At 36.2% G+C, this 22,574-nt stretch overlaps 1 protein-coding gene across 1 annotated transcript; it reads right to left on the bottom strand.

The window, feature by feature from the left end:
- Positions 1-1,344: 1,344 nt before the first annotated feature.
- LOC132542376 (selection and upkeep of intraepithelial T-cells protein 7-like) lies at positions 1,345-12,299 on the bottom strand. The gene is made up of 3 exons (XM_060204949.1): positions 11,906-12,299; positions 10,738-11,027; positions 1,345-1,377 (listed from the first exon to the last, which is right to left on the bottom strand). Exons 1-3 carry the CDS (start codon positions 12,297-12,299, stop codon positions 1,345-1,347), a joined length of 717 nt encoding a protein of 238 aa, XP_060060932.1.
- Positions 12,300-22,574: the final 10,275 nt, after the last annotated feature.

Raw genomic sequence — 22,574 nt, 5'->3', positions numbered from 1 at the left:
AAAGACACAAAGAAGTGGAAAGGTATTCCATGTTCATGGATTAGAAGAATTAACATCATCAAAATGAATATATTACCCAGAGCCATCTACAAATTTAATGCTATCCCATCAAGATCCCAAGCACATTTTTTAGGAGAATAGAAAAAATGCTACAAATGTTTATCTGGAACCAGAAAAGACCTAGAATTGCCAAAACAATCTTGAGGAAAAAGAACAGAACCGGAGACATCACACTCCCAGATCTCAAACTGTATTATAGGGCCATTGTCATCAAAACTGCTTGGTACTGGAACATGAATAGACACACTGACCAGTGGAATAGAATTGAGAGCCCAGAAATGAGGCCCCACACCTATAGACATCTAATCTTTGACAAAGGGGCCCAGACTATTACATGGGGAAAACAGAGTCTCTTCAACAAATGGTGTTGGAAACAATGGGTTGAAACATGCAGAAGAATGAAACTGAACCACTGTATTTCACCAAACACAAAAGTACATTCCAAGTGGATCAAGGACTTGGATGTTAGACCACAAACTATCAAATACTTAGAGGAAAATATTGGCAGAACTCTTTTCCGCATAAATTTTAAAGACATTTTCAATGAAACGAATCCAATTACAAGGAAGACTAAGGCAAATATAAATCTATGGGACTACATCAAATTAAAAAGCTTCTTCACAGCAAAAGAAACCACTACCCAAACCAAGAGACCCCTCACAGAATGGGAGAAGATCTTTACATGCCATACATCAGATAAGAGTTTAATAACCAACATATATAAAGAGCTTGCCAGACTCAACAACAAGACAACAAATAACCCCATCCAAAAATGGGGGGAGGACTTGGACAGAATATTCACCACAGAAGAGATCTGAAAGGCCGAGAAACACATGAATAAAATGCTCCAAGTCTCTGTCAGAGAAATGCAAATCAAGACAACAATGAGATATCACTTTACTCCTGTGAGAATGTCATACATCAGAAAAGGTAACAGCAACAAATGCTGGAGAGGGTGTGGGGTCAAAGGAACCCTCCTGCACTGCTGGTGGGAATGTCAATTGGTCCAACCTCTGTGGAGAACAGTCTGGAGAACTCTCAGAAGGCTAGAAATGGACCTACCCTATGACCCTGCAATTCCTCTCCTGGGGATATAGCCTAAGGAACCCAACACATCCATCCAAAAAGATCTGTGTACACATATGTTCTTGGCAGCACTATTTGTAATAGCCAAAAACTGGAAGCAACCCAGGTGTCCAACAACAGATGAGTGGCTGAGCAAGTTGTGGTATATATACACAATGGAATACTACTCAGCTGTAAAAAATGGTGACTTCACTGTTTTCAGCCGATCTTGGATGTAGTCCCTTCTGCACTCTAGAAGAGAAAGAATGTATGAGTGAGAATTTCAGGAATGTGAAATAACTAGCCAAAGGAATGTTATTTGCAAAAGCAATTAACACTTCATGTTCACACAACCTAGGTAAGGTTCAGGATGTGAGTTTAGTTTGTGGATGGTAGAAGAAACTAGTGATAATGGATTTGTGGATTTAGAAGAACTAATAGCCACCTCCTTTCCTAATTCTAACCACCTTATATAATGCAGGATTATCTAACTGAGGAGACTAAATATAGTCTCTAAAAATCTTCATCAGATTTTAGGGGGTTCCAATGATGGTAAAGTTGAATTCATGTAGCTATAGCATTACTGACTTAGCCAAAAGAAAAAATAAAAGTTTGAATCTACAGGCTTTGAATTTGAGCTTTAAACACTTTTGAGATTGAATTTTCTCGAGTGGATTATTTCTACAGGTTAAATAAAGATAACTAAATTTCTTTCCACTGGTTAATACAATATTTATTCATTAATCCTTTGATTTGTATCATATTCCAGAGAAAAAATAGCCAGGAATATCAAGATTTTTAAAGAAATTCCATTGGAGTAAAATTTTCCTTCCAAGTCTTTAAAAGGTTGTCAAGAGAAATATAGAAAAGAACTATTTACTGTGACATAACTGATAAATGCTATGTTTCAACAGACTTGATCAAAAAAATTCTAAGAAAATTCTTACAGTAACTGTGAAACAGACTCCATCATAAATTATAACCTTCTCAACCATATAGGTGTACAAGGAGAAAAATGAAACAAAGTACAACAGTAGGTATGGCATTTGAATATGGAATTTAGTGTTAAGCATATTTATTTTGTGATCTCAGCTCTGATACCTATGAATTGCCGGACTCAAAACATCTTCCTCAGTAAAAAAAAAAAAAAAAAAAAAAAAGACAGCAATAATATTACTGTTGTAGATAGGGAAATAAATGAATTGGATAGTAATTTTCCATTTGGCTATTTTATATTGTCTGCTAAACTTCTACACTAACATCACACTATCAAGCATTTTATGGTTAGAGGTGTTCTCATAGGCTGGGTAAAGCTTTTTTTTTTTTTTTTCTTGTAGCAGGGCATTGCTTAACTCAGGTTTATGGTGATGCAGGGGCAGAGGATTGTACATGGGACCTTGGAGCCTCAGGAATGAGAGTCTGTTTGCATAAATATTTGGCTGTCTCCTCCACTCCTAGGATTGTTCTTAGAAAGTGTTGATGTCTAAGCCTAATAAAACATTGTATCATTCAGTAATATATATCTGCATACATTACTGCTATATTTACTTATTTTAATAATCAAATTAGAGGAAATAGTTTGGTTGAAGAGAATTTTTCTTTGTAGACCTCTTTTTATATTAATTTTATTCAATTACTTGAATGGAGGTAGCATTTTGAAAATGAAAGGCAATCTGTTGTCAAGAAGACTTGATCAAATTAAGTGAATCCTTGAATAAGACACAAAAGATTCATCTTTCATTAATTGATTTGAGTGAAACAAAAATTGGAATTACTTCATTTTGGTGAAATGGAATATTTATCAAGAGAGAAGACATTATTCCTTTGGGGATATTGAAATAATTGTGGGTTACTGGACACCTCAGGAGATATCTATACTGACCTCATTTCTTAAGTTATTGTCAGGGTAAGCTCAAATTTCAAGCTCTAAAGATCAACAAATCTAAAGTGAGAAACAAGTTCTAAATCTTCTTATGAAAAACTGACAGTGGTTGAGAAGTGTTACATACCCTATTATAATTTAGACAAAATATTCATATAATTATCTTTAGTTCTTCTATCATTGTTGTAAGAGTTACCTCTTTTTTTACAAAGTTGCCAGCCAATGGACACAACATACCCAGTCAATATTATAGATAAAACTGAACTAAAAATTATCATCACAATGTGCTCCTTATTAACCAAATCACCTGGAATAAATGAGAGAAATATTAATAAACTCAAATCATTGGATATTGTGGATTAAGAATTTTATGGCAATAAATCAGGATTCCTATTAAATCCTGTCTTTTTCTTTATACTTTGTTTTTGTACTGGAGTTAAATATCAGTGAAATTAATTAAGGTAGAAGTACAGAGCCCAAAATTTAATTGAATTTGTTTTGAAGATAGAACTTAAATGGAGGCTGTAAAAGATTGAAAGAAACCAATTTATCTCTCACTAATAATCCTACACAATTTTAAAAAATATTTATTTATTCCCTTTTGTTGCCCTAGTTGTTTTACTGTTGTAGTTATTGTTGTTGTTGTCGTCATTGTTAGATAGGACAGAGAGAAATGGAAAGAGGAGGGGAAGACAGAGAGGGGAGAGAAAGAGAGACACCTGCAGACCTGCTTCACCACCTGTGAAGCGACTCCCCTAGGTGGGGAGTCAAGGGCTGGAACTGATGTCAGTCCTTGTGCTTTGTGCCACCTGTGCTTAACCCACTGCACTACAGCCCGACTCCCCACAAATTTCTTAACTGTCAATCAGAGCTTTGGATATTGTAGTTCACACTGGCCGTTGACAGGTTCAGTGACTGCAGATGATTTCAAAATTGCAACAATTGAGATCTGTAGGTTTAAAAATGTGGAGGAATGTGATATTTTATTTTGTGGTTTTCATAAAGTTTTCCTGGTAGTTTGGCTACACAGTATACTCCTTTAAATGTTTGTCATTTCTATGTATTTCTCTTCTAATTCACATGAATTTGATTGCTGTATATAGTTTACATGAACCTTATTCTTTCAAATTTATACAGCTAATTCAACATCACATCCAAGTTTCTTTTTTAAAAATGTTTTATTTATTTATTTATTGGAAAGAGACAGAGAAATTGAAAGGGAAGGGGAATATAGAGAGAAAAGAAACAGAGATATCTACCTTTATTACTTATGAAGTTTATGAAGCTCATGTTTATAAAGCCCTGCAGGTGGGGGTTGGGGAACTTAAACCTGGGTCCTTGTGCATTGTAACATGTAAGCACTATAGGGTGTGCCAATGACCAAACTTCAACATATAAGTTTTTTTAATTTAATAAAATTTATATTTTATTATTTGTGATATGTCACTTCTTTGTGACTGCAATCTCTTTTTTGTTTTAATTTTATTAGTGACTTAATATTTATTTACAAAATTGTAAGATAACAGAGATATTAATCTGCATTGTTCTCACCACCAGAGTTTTATATCCTCATTCTTTTCATAGGAAGTTATAGAAGTTCTCCTAAATTTGTATATATATAGCTTAACAATTATTTCTACAACTGTCTGTGTAATGGCAATCCCTAACAACACTTTCTAAATATATCATGCTACAATGACCTACTCTTGTGAGCTTAGATAATAATAATAAAATTACCTGAAAACTCACTGAATTACACCTGGGACTTCTTCAGAAACTCACTCAGTCACAGGTAGTTGCAGTTATGCATGATCATTGAATGAAAATGGGTTGAAGGAGAGATTCTCAGGACTAAGCTGTGCTTAGTGGTAGCTGGTATGTACCATTTTCAGAGTTACATAGCAGAGCACACTATTGGTGGCAAAGAGGTGGGTCTGGGTGCTTAACCAGTGAAGTCAGGGACAATGTGTTTTAGAACTGCCCACAAGGACTCACCAGTGCTTAAGGGAAAAAATATTAGCTAAGAACTCAAGTGTTATGGTCTATTAATGCCCCAGAAACTATCTAGGAAAATAAATCCTGGCCAACTTCTGGTGGGTTGGCCAAAGACTAGTAGAAGACATAGCCATCATCAATATATAGTTCCCAAAATGAGTGCACCCAAATACATAAAGTGAGTACTTACCTCAAGTGAGACAGTGACAGCAGCACAATAATAGTAGGAAAGCTTAACACACTACTTACAGCAAGAGACAGAAAATTGGGACAAAAACCAACAAGGAAACAGAGGCCTTAAATTAGGTCACAGATGAGATGAAGTTAACATATATTCAAAACCTTCTATCCCAAAAGAAAAGAATGTACACTCTTTTCAAGTGCACATAAAATATTTTCAAGCACTAACCATGTGTTGGGACACAAAGATATACTTAATAAATATGTGAATATTGAGATCATAAAAGGTAAAAAAGAAGAACAAAAATCATATAGAGAAAAAAAGAAATATACCTAAAAAAGAAGAAAATAAACCTAAGTTATGATGACTAAACAATGTGCTTCATAAGAACACCTGGAGGCACTGGAGAAATAAAAAGAGAACTTAAAAATTACTTAGAGAATAATGGAAATGAAGAGACCAGCTAGCAGAACCTGTGGAATGTGGCAAAAGCTTCCCTAAGAGAGAAGATTAAGTAATACAGGACCAAATCTTCTTCTTCTAGCGTTTGCCCTTCTTCTGTAGCCAGTCAACAAGGTCAGGTTGAAAGCTGTCAGGAGCTGCTTGTTGCTGGCTTTGAAAGTGACTGGGATCCATGTGGATTCAGTCGGCTAGGAAGGATCGTCAGTTTCCCCAATAAATGGGTACTCATGGGATGCACCACGAGAAGGTCGATCCAATGCATCCCCAAATTAACAAACAGAGCAGATCTCAAACTGTCTAACATTACAACTGAACAAATCAGAAAAGGAGCAGTATAGAGACTCAAAAGTCAGTCACAGGAAGGACACAATCAAAACCAGAGCAGAAATAAATAGAAACCAGAAAGATGATTCAATAGTCTCGGCATTAAACCAGCTCCCCCTGCTCCATGCTGCATTGCTGATAGTATGGCCTATTTACATAATCATTGTTTTGCCTGATCTATCTTCTTTCTACCTTGAGACACGCCCTGCCTGCAGGGTATATTAATCCCACCAGTTTAAACCATTGCAACAGTTGCTAAGGACGCTTCCACCTTCCCAGCATGCCTTTTGCCTCTACCCCCTTTCCTAGCCATCTCCATCCAGACTTGCCACTTCTGGTTTTATCCCATAAAACCCATTTCTGTTCCTGGTTTTGCTTTCTTTTCTCTCCCACATCCTGACCTGGAGAAGGGCTGGTGTGCAGAGTGGGAGGCAGCCATTGCGGTTTGGTGCTGCTTGGCTTCACCGGCTGTGCTCACACCTGACTCTGGGGCACTCCCGTGTGAATAAAGAATTGTATTACCACTCCGCCAGGAGTTCCTGAATCCTCTCTCCTGCCCGTGATTCTAGCCTGGAAAATAGACCAATGAAACCAAGCACTGCTTCTTTAAAAGAATAAACAGTTTTATCCCTCCCCTTTTTGTTGCCCTTGTTACTTATCGTCATTGTTGTTATTGCTGTCATTGTTGTTGGCTAGGACAGAGAGAAATCGAGAGAGGAGGGAAAGACAGAAAGGAAGAGAGAAAGACACCTGCAGACCTGCTTCACCACCTGTGAAGAGAACACTGTGCAGTTGGGGAGCCAGGAGCTCACACCGGGATCCTGATGCTGGTCTGTGAGCTTTCTGCCATGAGCTTAACCCACTGCGCCAATGCCCAGCTTCCGATAAACAGTTTTCTTAAGAAGAATACACATGGGTCAGAGACATATGAGGAAGAGCTACAATTCACTTATCATTAGAGGAATGCAATTAAAACTACACTGGGGCCAGGCGGTAGTGCATTGGGTTAAACACACATAGTACCAAGCACTAGGACCCCACGCAAGGATCCTGCGGGGGGAGGGGGGTGTTGCATGGCAAGCAGTGAAGCAGGTATGCAAGTGTTTCTCTTTCTCTCTCCCTGTCTATCTTCCCTTCCTCTTTCAATTTATGTCTGTCCTATTCAATAGTAACAACAACACAAATGGAAAAGACGGTCTCCAGGAACAGTGGATTCCTGGTGCAGGCATGAGGCCCAGAGACAACACTGGAGGCAAAAAACCAAAACCAAAAACAAACAAACAAAAAAACCTACACTTAGATACCATCTCACACCTCTGATTATGGCCTATGTCAACAAAACAGGAAATGACAGATGTTGGCAAGGTGTGTGAAAATAAAGGAACTCTGTTACACTGCTGGTGGCAATGTAAACTTGTATAGCCTTTATGAAAGACCTTGTGGCCCAGCAATACATCTCATAAGCATTTATCCAAAGGACCATAATCACTAATTTGAATGGACATATGCACCACTATGTTCACAGCTACATTATTCACAATAGACAGTAAAAAAAAAGCAGCCTAAATGAACAATAATAGATGACTGTCTACAGAAGTTATGGGATATATACTTTATGGAATACTACTCTGTAATAAAAAAGGCAATTCTGTGTCCTTTGGAATAAAATGGATGGAACTGGAGGTTATTATGCTTAGCAATGTAAGAGATGAAGACAGTTACTAGTTGTTTCACTCATATGTGACATGTAGAGAACTGAAATAAATGAACTTACAAAAAGAAAAGAAAAACTTTCTAAGACTTCAGGAGGACTATGGTGGTTATCTGTTATCTTTGAGAGGTGGGAGAGTAGGGACACTTTCTAAACAATTACATTAATCTTGGTATATTTTGTGTTCATGGGCCAAAATTCTCATTCAAAATTTAATATTCTCCAAATTTAATTTTTCCAGAGTACATCTTATTTTTTCAAATAGATATTTCTGTACCTACTTGTAACTCTAAGTACTGTAGAGCTAATTCCAAGCACACAAAATTTTTCCAACTTTTTGGGTGGTGATGTGGGGTATAGCTCTTACTATTACATTTTAGTTCTAATTCATACTTAATAGAACCTTTTCTAGCCCAGCAAAATAGCCCCTTAGCGTAGTTTGCTATTTTGCCATGCATTCAATCCAGGTTCAAGGTTAGTCCTCACAGCACTAATGTGGTTGTATTATTTTGTCTTTCCCTCTCTTTCTCTATCTGGAAAAATATATATATTGGCCTGAAGCAGTGAATTCCAAGCAAAATCAACAACATTTTTTTTCTTATAGTATTATATATATTTGATCCTTCTGAATATTAACAACAACAGTTGGTGTCAGTTTTTCAGGAAATACCAGTCTTACCATGCAGTATTTCTGCAGATTTTATGTTTAAATTTAATCTTTATGATGTTTGCGAATTGGATAAAAATCTTAGTTTTATTTACTAACTTGGACTTGAGAAGTGTTAACAGTTTTACTGATATTGTCTATATTTTCATCAGTATGCATTAACCATTATATAGCTTATTCAATTTCATCTGAAATGGATTTTTCTCAAAGATTATTTATTATATATTTCAAATTGAATCCTATGTGAAACTAATAGTGGAATTTATCTATATGTTTATTTACATAAAAAATAACTATCATTTTTAAAATATTAGAAATTTGGCATGGAATAATGTTTTTTCATTAGAAAGTTATCGAAACAAATACTTGTTAAGGTTTATTTTCTTTAGCATATATGAGAAAGAATGTTGCACAGGATGAGAGAGAGAGAGAGAGAGAGAGAGAGCGAGGAGAGAAAGACAGAGGCCAAAGACCACTCTGGTAAATGTGCTAAGATTCAAAGTGAGAACCTCAGGCATGCACACTCACTGCTCTAGCAGTTAACCTACCTCCCAAACTACCAAAACAAGTTATTCTAAATACTGAGTTTCCCCAGTTGCCTGTATTTGTTTTCTTTCTACTTAACTCCTTATTCCTATTCTGACATTTAGCAAATGTCCCTTAATCATCTAAGGTGCATCTTTTGTGGAAAGAGTGATAGAGTGTGGGACTTGTAAGCCTGAGATCCCAAGTCTGATGCCCTGCCCCATATTTGCCAGAGTTCTCTCTGCTCTGGTTCTTTCTCTCTAACAAATAAATACAATTTTAGTAAATAAGTAAATTTGGGACATCTAAAACTTCAGCTCTAAGGATCTTAAAAAATGTTTTGCTATAGTAACTATTTTTGTAAACTTAAACAGTTTCATTGTTTTAAATTTCCTTTAGGGTGAGGGTAGACAAACTTTGTCTTATCCTTTGAAAGTTAAACTCTTAAATTAAGCCCCTGGATACCACGTGGAGTTCTAGAGCATTGAGGGAAGTTTCAGTGGTATGATATTTCTTCCTCTCTGTCTTTCTCACTCTCTGTCTCTCTTTTTTAAAAGTGAAATCACTCATACATGAGGTTCCAGTGATGGTTAAAAAGAAAGAAAAGAGACCCCATCAATTTTATCTAAATAAAAAATGTTAAAAATATGGTGTGCTAGGCATTTTATTCCTGCAATTCACTTTGATCTCTCTATAGAGGTTTTAGATGAAGTACCTTTGTTACACTGTTTGACCTCTGATGTCTGTAGGTCAGTCTCCAAAGAGTCACCATCCATTTATGGGGTCCAGGTGGTAGTATACCCGGTTAAGCACACATACAGTGTGCAAGGACCTATGTTCAAGCCCCTGGTCCCCACCTGCAGAGGAAAAGCTTCATGAATAGTGAAGCAGTGCCGCAGGTGTCTCTCTGCCTCTTTTCCTATCTCTTTCCTTATGCCCCTCTCAGTTTCTCTCTATCTCTATTCAATAATTAATTAATTAAAAAAGCTGTAAATACATTTCTTTACAAAAGAGTAATGCATTTATAAACCATAAGAAACTAGATTTCTCCCCATATTATCTAATGTTAGTTTGGTTCTTCTCCACATTATAAATGGTCATTATACTAATTACTCCTTACTGAGTTTTTAGAAAAAATTTAATGGGGGGATTGGGAGGTGACACACTGAGTTAAGCACAAATTGTACAAAGGGCAAGGACCTGTTCAAGGATCCCAGTTGGATTCCCCAGTTTCCCATCTTCGGGGGGAGGGGTCGCTTCATAAGCAGTGAAGCAGGTCTGAGGGTGTTTATCATTTTCTCTCCCTCTCTATCTTCCCCTCTCTTCTTAATTTATTTCTTTCTTATCCTATAAAATAGGGGGGGGGGATGCCTCCAGGAGCAGTGGATTCATAGTGCCAGCACCAAGCCCCAGTGAAAACCCTAAGGTAAAAAGAAAAAAAAAAAAAGAGACAAATTTAAATGAAAGTATCAGTATTGACTATTACATAAAATTGAGCAAAGCTCTTTTCATCTGATTCATTTATAGTTCACACACACACAAAAAAAAACAATAGTAATTATTCTTTTTTATGAAGTTAGAAAAGTTAGCTCACTATTATGTCATTGAGTTAGAAACACACACCTACTTTGTGAGTCTATTGAGATTGTGGTACATGAATACATTTAAGGATGTAATGTACAATTTAACAATGAGTTATCAGTCTCTTTGTAAAAATTTAATCCTCTCAGCACCTAACTACATGTGTAGTCTCAAATCTTGCTGTAATTGTATAGTCACAGTCAAGGCTGCTCTATAACATGTCAAGCTCTTTAGCATTGTCCTGGTAATTTCCTCTTTAATGTTGCTATTTTTGACAATCAAACCTGTTCACCAGTTAGGATGACAGTTGTTTGTTTCCATTCTGTTGTTAGAGGATTATGAATGAAGCAAGTTATATTGCTATGGGACTGGTTTTGGAGGAAAAGAGTCATCTTCATACGGAATAATCCGGATTCATCCTGTGCATAGGATATTGATGAAGGTGGAACCACCACTCCCCTGCTGTCTTTCCACTCCATCTGGGGCTGTGGGAACCACCCCCTTGAGGCACACTCCACTAAGAATCCAGCAGTGACTAACTGTTGAACATCAATCTGTGTCTCCACACCTAGTGCTAGGAAAATGACAAAAGGATCAAAAAAGTTATTGCACTTAAGTTTGTTTGGAAAATGAAAGGAAACGAGTTTAATTAAGCATATGCTTTTCAATATAAGAAGTAAGTACTCAGGGGTTGGGCGGTAGCGCAGCGGGTTAAGCGCATGTGATACCAAGCACAAGGACAGGCATAAGGACCCTGGTTCGAGCCCCCCGGCTCTCCACCTGCAGGGGAGTCACTTCACAGGCGGTAAAGCAGGTCTACAGGTGTCTATCTTTCTCTTCCCCTCTCTGTCTTTCCCTCCTCTCTCCGTTTTTCTCTGTCTTATCCAACAACGAGGACATCAACAACAACAACAATAAAAAAAAGGGCAACAAAAGGAAAAATATAAAATAAATAAATAAATATAAATAAATAAATAATTTTTTAAAAAAGAAGTAAGTACTCTGATCCATAAATAACTTATCATAGGTTAGACTAACTCTGGTCACTTTGAAAAGTCAATTTATGGAAAATATGTATATGCTATAATTCTTGAAAATACTTTTTAAAATATGAAAAAGAGGTACTGGGTGGTGGCTCATCTGAAAAAACACGGGCTATTATGTTCAAGGACCCAGGTTTGAGCCCCTGTCATCACCTTTAGAGGAAACTTCACTAGTGGTGAAACAGTGCTACAGCTGTCTCTTTTTCTCTCTCCCTTTCTAACCCTATTTCTTTCTGTCTCTATCATCAGGTTTAAAGGAATAATGGAGAATTCCTCATGCTGGCACTGATCCCCAGCAGTAACACTGGTAGAAAAAGAAAAGAAAAAGAAATATAGTTATAGTTTCTTCATATTTCAGCTTTAAACTCATAAGGACATTTGGTATCTACTGTTTCCCCTTCAACCTTACCTACTACACTCAGGTTCATGGTGGCTATACCATCAAAGTCATTTGCTTTAAATGAACAAAGGTATATTCCATTATCAGGAACACTGGTATTATGAATCCTAAGAGTTACTTTGCCTTTCCCAATGGCCTCTTTCAAAAACTCTGTGCGACCCACATATTCTGGAGCAGCTTCTTCATTCACCGTCTGGCCACCTCTGTATAGGAGAACAAGCTTGGAATTGTCTTTTCTGAACCATTGCACCTCCATGTGCTCTGCATTTTGTGGAGGGGACAACTGGCAGCTGAGTTCAGCTTTTCCTTCTGCTGTAGCCACCAAGTGTCCTGTGGAAATGGTCACTGTCTGCTTTTCTGTGAAGGAAGATTTAAAAATAGATAAATCTGAAATTATCAACATCGATGTTTCTAGATATTGAAAAATACACTGAATTCTTCTTATCTGATCTGATCAAGTTAAATGTCTGTCCTCTTTGTAAAACTTCTTCAGCTTAAATCAGTAATTTATTTTTTAAATGATACTGCTACATTATTCATTTAAAAAATAAGTTCACATGAAGGATTGTGGGGAGATGAAAGAGTTAAAAATCACCAAGAATATGTCTCTCCTCTTCAGAAGCAATTTGATTATAGAATCTATCTGGTGTGGGGGGTTGGGCGGTAGTGCAGCAGGTTAAGCACAGAGTAAGAATCCTGATTTTAGCTCCCCGATCCCACCTGCAAGGGGGTCGCTTCACAAGTGGTGAAGGAGATCTGCAGGTGTCTATATTTCTTTCCCCCTTACTGTCTCCCCCCTGAATTTCTCTCTGTTCTGCCCAACTATAACAACAGCAATAACAACAACAGTAACAACCACAACAATAACAAAAATATTTTTAAAAATCTATCTTGTGTAATTATTTTGTACTCTAGAATCTGTCAAGGCTTCCAGCTTCAGGAGGGAGCCTTGGATAGTAAATTACATTTATTTTAGCTCTTAATATAGTGATGTCTGTCCCAGTTACATGGTAGGCTGTTGGCATACAGCCCTTAGCTATTATCACACAATTTATAGGGGACAGAGTAAGAAAAATGGACCCTGTCCTCCAAATATTGGAAGTTGATGGTCTGGTCAGTGAATGTTGCTCTGGTCACAAATGTGTAAACAAAGAGGTCATTGTGTGACACTCCCCTGTTGTTAGAAGGTTCTTCCCTTCTAGGTACAATAACCATCATAGATTGAAAAGGCCAATATCATTTCACTCTTCCTTTCATCTTTCCTTTTTCCCCTCATTTACAGATAGACATAAAAGTTTGGGACATTCTAAATCAACTAAATAGATAGCTAAAATTAGACAGTGACCATATATATCCAAGAAAAGATTAACATTTACACTTCAGGCTTATGTCCTCACATAGTCTACAATGTGAAAACAAATACATAATAAGAAAATAGCAAATCCTTGAGAAGGAGGGAAAATCATTTTTGAGTTAATACATTGTTATATTTAAATGTCTAGTTTTAGGTAAAAAAAAAGTCAGAAAGCATATAAACAAAATTAAAAAGTACAACTTCTTCAAACAGTTACATCAAAAGAAACGGTTTCTGAAAGTACTGAATAGCAGATCTGCAATAAAAATTTTAAAATAAATGTTTTAAAGATACTTGGTTAAAAGAAGATGTAGAGAAATCAATAAAATGTCGTATGGGCAAAATTAAGTAATAATGAAAAGATGGAAAAACCTAATAAAAAGTCAAAAATTCTGTAGTTGTAAAGCACAACAACTGTTTTTGAAAAACTATACTAGGAGTTTCCAAAGGAATACTTGAACAGGTAGAAAAGCAAGGGTACAAGACAGTATAAATTATGAAATCTGTGAAATACAAGCTCTAAAAAGTGAATAGAACCAAAGGAATCTGTGTGATACTGTTAAATAATAGATCAACATAGGAATTGTGAGAGTTGTAGGAGAAAGATAGAAAGGAACAGAGGCAATATTTGAAGATACAGTGTCTGGAAATTCATCAAATTCTATATAAAAAAACCTATTTGAGGGCTAGGGACATAGCATGGGGTGATGCAAAAGGTTATCATGCTGTAGCCTCTGAGGTCCTAGGTTCAATCCCCAAAACTACCATAAGCCAGAGCTGAGCAGTTCTCTGATTAAATAAATATTAGAAATATCTAGGAGTTCAATAAATTCTGAAGATAAATTCAAAGAAACTAGACACATAATAGTCAAACTTCTGAAAATATTTTGAGACAAAGAAGTAATTCATTACGTATGAGGACCTTCAATAAGATTATAAATTTATAGTGCATCAAAGACATTGGAGGCCAGAAGTTAGTGAATAGATATACTCTAAGTGCTAAGAGAAAGAGAGGGAAAAAACAAAACTACCCTACCAATAATGATATATTTGGCAAATGGTATTTTAGAAATAAAGCAAAAAATTAAGGAATTTCCACATAAAAACTGAGTAAAGGCTTTTACTACTGATAACATCTGTCAGTCAATATCTAAGAGAGGTTTGTAAAAAGAACAAAAAATGCATGGGACAGCAATTTGAAACTTTATGAAAATGTAAAGTATTCAATGGAAGTGAGAGATTTTTTGCAAAACAAGCTTTAGTTTTTATAAAAGTTTTCATAAATGCATTTTCTATTGGGTATGCATGGTGCTATAACAAAGTAACTAAAAATAATTAGAGCTAAAATATTTTTATTCATATTGAAAAAGTAATATTTTTTATTATAGTGACAATAATTTACAAGACAGTTGTCACATGAGTACACATGCTACAATGTACAAGGACTTGGGTTCAAGTCCCCAGCCTCCACCTCCAGGGGGGAAGTTTTACAAGTGGTAAGGTAGTGCTGCAGGTGTCTCTCTGTCCCTCCCTTTCCATCTCCCACTTGCCTTGATTTCTGTCTCTATCAATCAATAAATAAGCATGTAAATCTTTTTTTTTAAAGGTATAGGGGGAGAAGAGGTATTCCATGTCTTGGACATGAATTTTACCAGTGCTTCTAAGTTGGAGCACAGTGTGTAGAGGGAGTTGGAGTTGAATATTTCCCTACCCACAGGTCACCCAGGCTCTGATCATATATTGTGGGTTAGAATCTAGCCAAAATAAAATAAAATAATTTCTTGAGAGTGGACCTTGTTAAGAAGAGAAAGTTTCAGTGGTGGTTCTTTTCTTCCTCCCTGCCAAATAAGATGGGGAAACTTTCCAATATATTCACTATTAGAACCTAGAAATATTCTGAAGGCACTACTCATAAAATTGAGTTCTCCTATGACTGATTCCTGTTGGAATTTTCAGATTTTGTGCTTATCCTCACTGAGCCTAAAATTCAAAAATTACAACCTATTGGATAGAATTTTGTACTCTAGTACTGGTTCCCTCAGAGGTTTCTGGTTTGAGAAGTTGTGAGCCTCTAGTTCTGCTTGTCTCTTTATTACCTGATTTACTTATTTTTACCAGAGCACTGCTCAATGCTGACTTATGGCAGTGCAGAGGATTGAACCTGAGACTTTAGAGCCTCTGGAATAAAAATCTCTTTGCATAACTAGTATACTATCTTTCCTGCCTATACTATCTTTCCTGATTTATCTGTTGAGCCAAAGTAGAATTGTTGTTGTTGTTTTTTAGCTTTTTAAAAAAATATTTATTATTTTTATTTATTCCCTTTTGTTGCCCTTGTTGATTTTTTATTGTTGTAGTTATTATTGTTGCTGTCGTTGGATAGGACAGAGAGAAATGGAGAGAGGAGGGGAAGACAGAGAGGAGGAGAGAAAGATAGACACCTGCAGACCTGCTTCACCGCCTGTGAAGCAACTCCCCTGCAGGTGGGGAGCCGGGGTTGGAACCGGGATCCTTATGCCGGTCCTTGTGCTTTGTGCCACCTGCGCTTAACCCGCTGCGCTACAGCCCGACTCCCCCTTTTTTTTTTAGCTTTTTACTAGAAGTTGTGGAAGCCTGTGTTAAGTAATTTTGCTAACTCTGACTCAGCAAGAAAAAAAAGGGAATGTTTTTACCTGAATTTGATCTCATTATTTGTGGAAGAATAATGGTCACACAGTATCCATAAAAATAAGAGTTTTTCAATATCATCATGCCTGTAATGAAGGTATGAACAAAATCATAGGCTACTATGATGTAAGATATCAATTATCAAGATACACAAATTAAGCAAATACTACTAGAGTCTTGAAACTATTTTCTGTCACTCTATCTCCCCTCAGTGATCAACAAAATTAAGAATGTTCCTACACATTACTCCACTCAAGAGAAGCCTTCTTAGTCCTCCTTTCCACAGATTCATACTCTGAAGCCACTCACTTTCTGAACTTACTAAATAGCAAGTGGAGAGAGGGAACAAAAATTGGCAATGAAAAAACAGGAGTGTCTAAAATGTTCATAGTCAAATACAGAATATTTCTTTTTGTATTTATGTGCTTATGCAATTAAGATGAGACTGAATTGTGTTGATATCAAAATATATTGATAATCTTGCATAATGTTTGGGAAACAAAAATGAACTGGAATAGTTTAAATATTAAATCATATTTATTATATTTTTATTTAAAAATATAGGAACAATTTTATGACCTCTGTTTAGAACAGTAAAGCTGGAAACAATGAAACTCTCTTACAACAAAATAAACCTGGATAAATTGCAAATGCATGACTTTTTTGAACATATCAAGGAACTAATTTCAAAAGGCAAGCATTTAACTTGAAAGTGGGAAATAAGTCTAGCCAAGATGTGGTAACCTTTCAGAGGCACTGAAGAATGTCACCTAGATTGCAATAAGATTAACCTGGAATCTTGAAGCAAATTGCTAAAGGTTGCATATGTCCTGATGAATGAATGTGAAAACTTGGAGACAACAGATAACAGAATTTTTTTCATTCTCTTTGAGATTTTTCCTCCAGAAATTTCAATAGACACCAAGAGAGACAATTGGAGAAAATACTGAACAGTTTTTCTCTTATTACTGTTGGTACTCTACCTAGAGCCATCTCTTCTATCTTTTCCACAAGACTAAAGCCTTAAGATCTGGGGAAGAGCCACAAAAGCTGCAGTTTTCACACTTGGAAAAGCCTACTGGACAGAGGAAGAGAAAGATCTCTCCCTCTTGGGAAAATAAGTGTATGCTGAGCTCAGCATGACATCTTCAAGGAGAGCAAGAACTGTATCCCTAAAACACAACATTTGCCTAAAACTGAAACTTAAACAGCTAGTCTCTTAAACTTAAACAGCTATACTCTCCTACCTCTCCCACCTTCTCAATATTATTCATAAAAATGAAATACTGAGAGGTAACTTCAAAAGATACATACTCTGGATATCAGAGCACAATGAAAAAATTGAAATGCATCAGGAGATTTAATCCTTAGAAATGAAATAGGATCCTCTCATGGTAATATGGATCCTCTACCAGGTGAGTCACCACCCAACTGCTGATCCACTAGCCAAGGTAGCCATGGTGATCACTATGCTTCTGTGTCTCATGGAGACAAGTCCTGTTAGTTTTCAAAGTTATATATTTTGAGGTTCCATCTCAGGTGAAAATTCTAAAAGTTGAGGTGCCTAGTGTGGGGTCTAAGCCTTTTACTTCTCAGGGAAAGCTCTCGTTTTTCTCAAAAAATGAGTCACTACCTCCTGGTGTTAAGTCCATAGTAACATTGTGTCTCAGTCTATTCTGTGTACTTCAATGCATTTTTTTTTCATTTGCCATATGTCAGTTACTAGTTTTTGGTCATTTTTTTAAGAGGGAATCAACTATATATGCAACCGTAGATTTATTGTATCCATGGGACATGAGTTCAGTACATTGCCTTATTGAACTCGACACTCTAGTAAGCATTCTATGATTATCAATAAAAGTTATTTAAGACCTTTCATGATTAGCAAAAAAAAAAAAAAAAAAAAACATAATTCTCCAAAGCCCCAGGTTCAATCCTTGGCACCAGTATAAGCCAAAGTTGAACAGTGCTCTTTCTCTCTCTCTCTCTCTTTCTCTCTCTCTCTCTTGCTTTCTCCTTCTCTCTCTCTTTAGAGTTAAATAAATATTTTTAAAAGAAAAACAACAAACTCAGAGGACTTATATTTTTAGTTTCAAAACATACTGTAAAAAATAAAGTAACCAAGATAGTACAGTATTGCCAAGAGTAGACAAATAAGAAGAGCATAATACTGGGTCCATACAAATATAGATAATTCATTTTAATTTATTTTATTGTAAAATTAATGGTTTACAATAAAAAGTTGCTGGAATATGAGTACAGTTTCCCATCTCACTAAGATATTTGTCTGCAAAACGATGTCACCCACAACTTAGGTACTTTTTCCTCAACATGTACCAGGTCCTCAACACAGCTGACTCCTCTCTCTTCCTCCAGGGTCCTCCTTCCCCAGGGTCCTTTGTTTTAGTACAGTACACCAAACTTACACAAAACCATTCCCAGGTTTACTTTGTGTTTTCTCTTTCTGTCCTTGTTTCTTAAATTCTGTCCATGAGTGAAATTATCCCATGTTCATTCTTCTCTTCCTGGCTTATCTCACTTAATATGATCCCTTCAAGTCTCATCCAAGATGAAGTTAAGAAGGTGAATTCATCATTTTAATAGCTGAGTGTATAGTAGCATCATATGTTGGAGAGGTTGTTAGGGTAAAAGAACCCTTTTACGCTGCTGTTGGAATTATACACCATCTAGAGAACTCTCAGATGGCTAAAAATAGACCTACCCAATGACCTGACAATTTCTCTGCTGAAGATATATCCTAAGGTAACAAAAGCTCCCATACAAAAAGATCTGTGTATACTTATGTTCTTAGCAGCACAATTTGTAACAGTCCAAACTGAGAAGCAGCCTTGGTGTCCAACAACAGATGAGTGGCTAAAACAGCTGAGGTATAATACATAATGGAATACTAAACAGAGATATTTTCATATACAAAAGCTATTAAATTGATAAAGAATAGTCTTTTGAAAATATGAGTGTAGAACAATTAAGTTTCATACACAAAAATTGAAACTCAACACAAACCTTGCAATTTATAAACTACCACCAAATTAACAGATTAAACAAATTAAACACATACATGTAACATTTAAATCTATTTCAAGAATAACATAAAATAAAATATGCATGGGGGGCCTGGCAGTGGTGCACTTAGTTGTGCACACACATTACCATGCTCAGGGATCCAGGTTCAAGCTCTTGCTCCCCACCTACAAGGGGATGATTCAAAGTGGTAAAGCAAGTATGTGGGTCTCTATTTTACTCTCTCCTTCTCAATCTCCCAGTCCTCTCAATTTCTGTTGTATCAATTTCTATTTTATCAGTCCCCTCTCAATTTCTGTCTTATCAGACAAAGAAGGATAGGCAGAGGGAGAGGGAAAGGGAAAGCAGAGGGAGAGGGAGAAGGAAGGGGGAGGGAGAGGGAGAGGGAGAGGGAGAGAGAGAAGAAGGAGGAGGAGGGAGAGGGAGGAGAGGAGGGAGAGAGAGAAAGGAAGGGAGAAAGAAAGGAGAAAAGGATTTTTTTAAAAAAGAAAAAAACTGGCCATCTGGAGTGGTAGATTTGTAGTGCTGGCACTGAGCCCCATTGATAACTCTGGTGGAAATTTAAAACAAAAAAACAAAGAAGATGAAGAAGAAGAAGAGAAGGAGGAAGAGGAGGAGAAGAGAAGGAGAGGAGGAGGAAGAGGAGAAGGAGGAGGAGGAATAAGGAAAGAATGAAAAGAAAATATGCATGAATTGTGAGTAAGCAAGAAGCTTCTGTCCCCACCTACAGGGGGGAAGCTTCACAAGTAGTACAGTATCGCTTCAGGTCTCTCTTTTTCCCTCTTTCACTCTTCTTATTTCTCCTTGCCCTCTCAATTTCTTTTTATCCAAATGGAAAAAAAAAAATCTTCTGAACATGTTACCAAGCGAGTAACCATAATTTTGTGAAGATAAACTAAAATATCCAAAAAAATCTAATAGTTCACTGTGTAAAAGACACTGTGGAGAAAAGAAAAAAATAAGCTGCAACTATAGAAAGTATGTGCAAATCACAAATTTCATAAGTGGCTTCTTCTATCTAGAATACATTATTAAGAACTCTTTAAACTAAAACAGGGTCCACATTTTAGATATGGGGCAAAAAAAAAGTTAAATAGGCACTTCATCAAAGGGGATATGGATTTACCAATAAGCATGGGGGTGATCCAAAGTACAAGTCATAAAAGAAAATCAGATTGAAATCATACTGTGATAATCCTCCATACCTGTTAGATGGGTGAAAATAATAAAGTACTGGCAGTGACGACTGATCAACTGATGGAAACAGTGTAAATCCAACAGAAATTTCATGCAGTGTTGATAAGAATGTAAAATAGTATAGTCATTCCTCAAATAAACGAACAGTTTCCTTTAGTTTATTTTTAATTAATTAATTAATTAATTAATAATTACTTACTATAACACTGCTCAGCTCTGCTTCAGTGTGGTATGGGGGATTGAACCTGAGGCATTGGGGACTCGGGCATGAAAGTCCTTTTGCATAACCATTATTCTGTCTCCCCTACCCCTAGCTGCTGCTGCTGCTTGTCCTCTTCCTCATCCTCCTCCTTCTCATCCTCTTCCTTCTTTTTCTTTTCCTTCTTATTCCTCTTCTTCTTTTTCTTCTTCATTTGAGATATTGTAATTTTTAAAACATTTTATTAGTGATTTAATACAGATATATAAAATTATAAGATAACAGGGGTACAATTCCACACCTTTTCCACCACCAGAGTTCTGAGTTCCCATTCCTTCCATTGGAACTTGCATTAGTTCTGCCAAGAAGCAATCTCTTTTAAAGTACTGGAATTTTGGTGTTGGTGCTGAAAATCATGTGTGTGTGTGTGTGTGTGTGTGTGTGTGTGTGTGTGACTGTCCACCAAAATGTATAGTTCTATAAATAAATGTTAAGTATAATAAATAAAATATGCACTTACTTTCATCAATATATTATCTAGAAAAATGGAAACAGGTTCACACATAAATTTTTGCATATATCTAAAAAACAGAACAGTTAGATAAAGTGGACAAATTTTTAAAAGTAACAAATTACCAAACTGATTCAATAACTAGGAGCTTCAATAGAACGATATAATAGGCAAATATTAAAATAACAACCAGAAACATCTAATGACGAGGTCCCAATATATGGTTTCACTGGCGAATTTTATCCAACATTTAAGAATACCAATTATTGAAATTATCTCACAATTTTATACACAGATGAATGAACAAAATAGTTGTGGTATGTTCTTATAATGTAACATAATTAGTAATTTTTTCTTACATAGAGTTATGCTTGTTTTTATGTCAAAAATTGGTTCACATGGTATGACTTCATGTATATGGAGTTTAATAAAATGCAAATACTTAATTTAATTTAATTTTATCTTATTTTGAGAGAGAGAGAGTGAGACAACAGCACCAAAACTTCCTTTTATGCAATGGAGGCTGGTCTCAAAGCTGGGTGGTACACACCATCCAAGTGAATTGATGATTGTCTGTGGATGGGAAGAGGAGGAGGAAGAACCCAGTGTATAAGGACATTTTTTTTTCTGAGAGATAAATGTGTTTATTATATTAAAACAAGGGTAGATAAATATGTTTATACATATATGAAACAATAAATTATCCAACACACACACATATATTACAATTTAAAATACCAGTTATAATCTTTTAAGGAATTGTATTTCACAAATGTATTATATGCATTTCAAAAGAGATACTGGATATTTTCATCACTGGGACACTTCCTATTGCAACCAACTCTATTATCTACTAAGTCTAAATCATTGCCATCATTACTAGTTTTCCCTGGGTTTTGAAAAAGAGACTTGGGACATGCTACCATTTCTGGAGCATAGGGCATATAAGTTCAAATCTTAATTAACAGCAACCCAACACTGAAATTTTAAAGCAGAACCTCTCTTTCAAAAAGTATTCTTTTTCACATAATGTTATATAAAAAGACTTTAGTGCCTGAGATTCTGAGGTCCCAGGTTCAGTCCTTAGCACTATCATAAGTCAGAGCTGAGCAGTGCTCTAGTAAAAAGAAATGAATAAGATTCCTTATTGTCTGTCCAAATTCTAAATACTAATTTATTATTATTCAGTGGAGAAAGCATTTGGTACAACATAAAAAAAGAGACTGGAATCCCTAAATCCAGACTATGGAGATAGAAGCCCTGTCCCCAGTTGCCATTCACAGTTTGATCACTTACTTGAGCTCAGATATCCAGAGAAAATAACTTTCAGGTCCTTCAGAAAGTTGCTTTGTTAACACAGCCAACAGGTTTTTTTTTTAATTTTTAATTTATTTTTATTTTGTATTTATTTTCCCTTCTGTTGCCCTTGTTGTTTAACATTGTTGTAGTTATTGATGTCATTGTTGTTGGATAGGACAGAGAGAAATGGAGAGAGGAGGGGAAGACAGAGAGGGGGAGAGAAAGATAGACACCTGTAGACCTGCTTCACCGCCTGTGAAGCAACTCCCCTGCAGGTGGGGAGCCGGGGACTCAAACCGGGTCCTTCCGCTGGTCCTTGCGCTTTGCACCGTGTGCTTAACCAGCTGCGCCACCGCCCAACTCCCAAACAGTTGTTAAGGAGTACATTGCAGTTAGGTGGATACTCTAA

Source organism: Erinaceus europaeus, chromosome 13, assembly GCF_950295315.1.
Source record: "Erinaceus europaeus chromosome 13, mEriEur2.1, whole genome shotgun sequence".
In the NCBI taxonomy this organism is placed as follows: domain Eukaryota; kingdom Metazoa; phylum Chordata; class Mammalia; order Eulipotyphla; family Erinaceidae; genus Erinaceus; species Erinaceus europaeus.
This window is presented reverse-complemented; position numbering and strand designations above follow the sequence as displayed.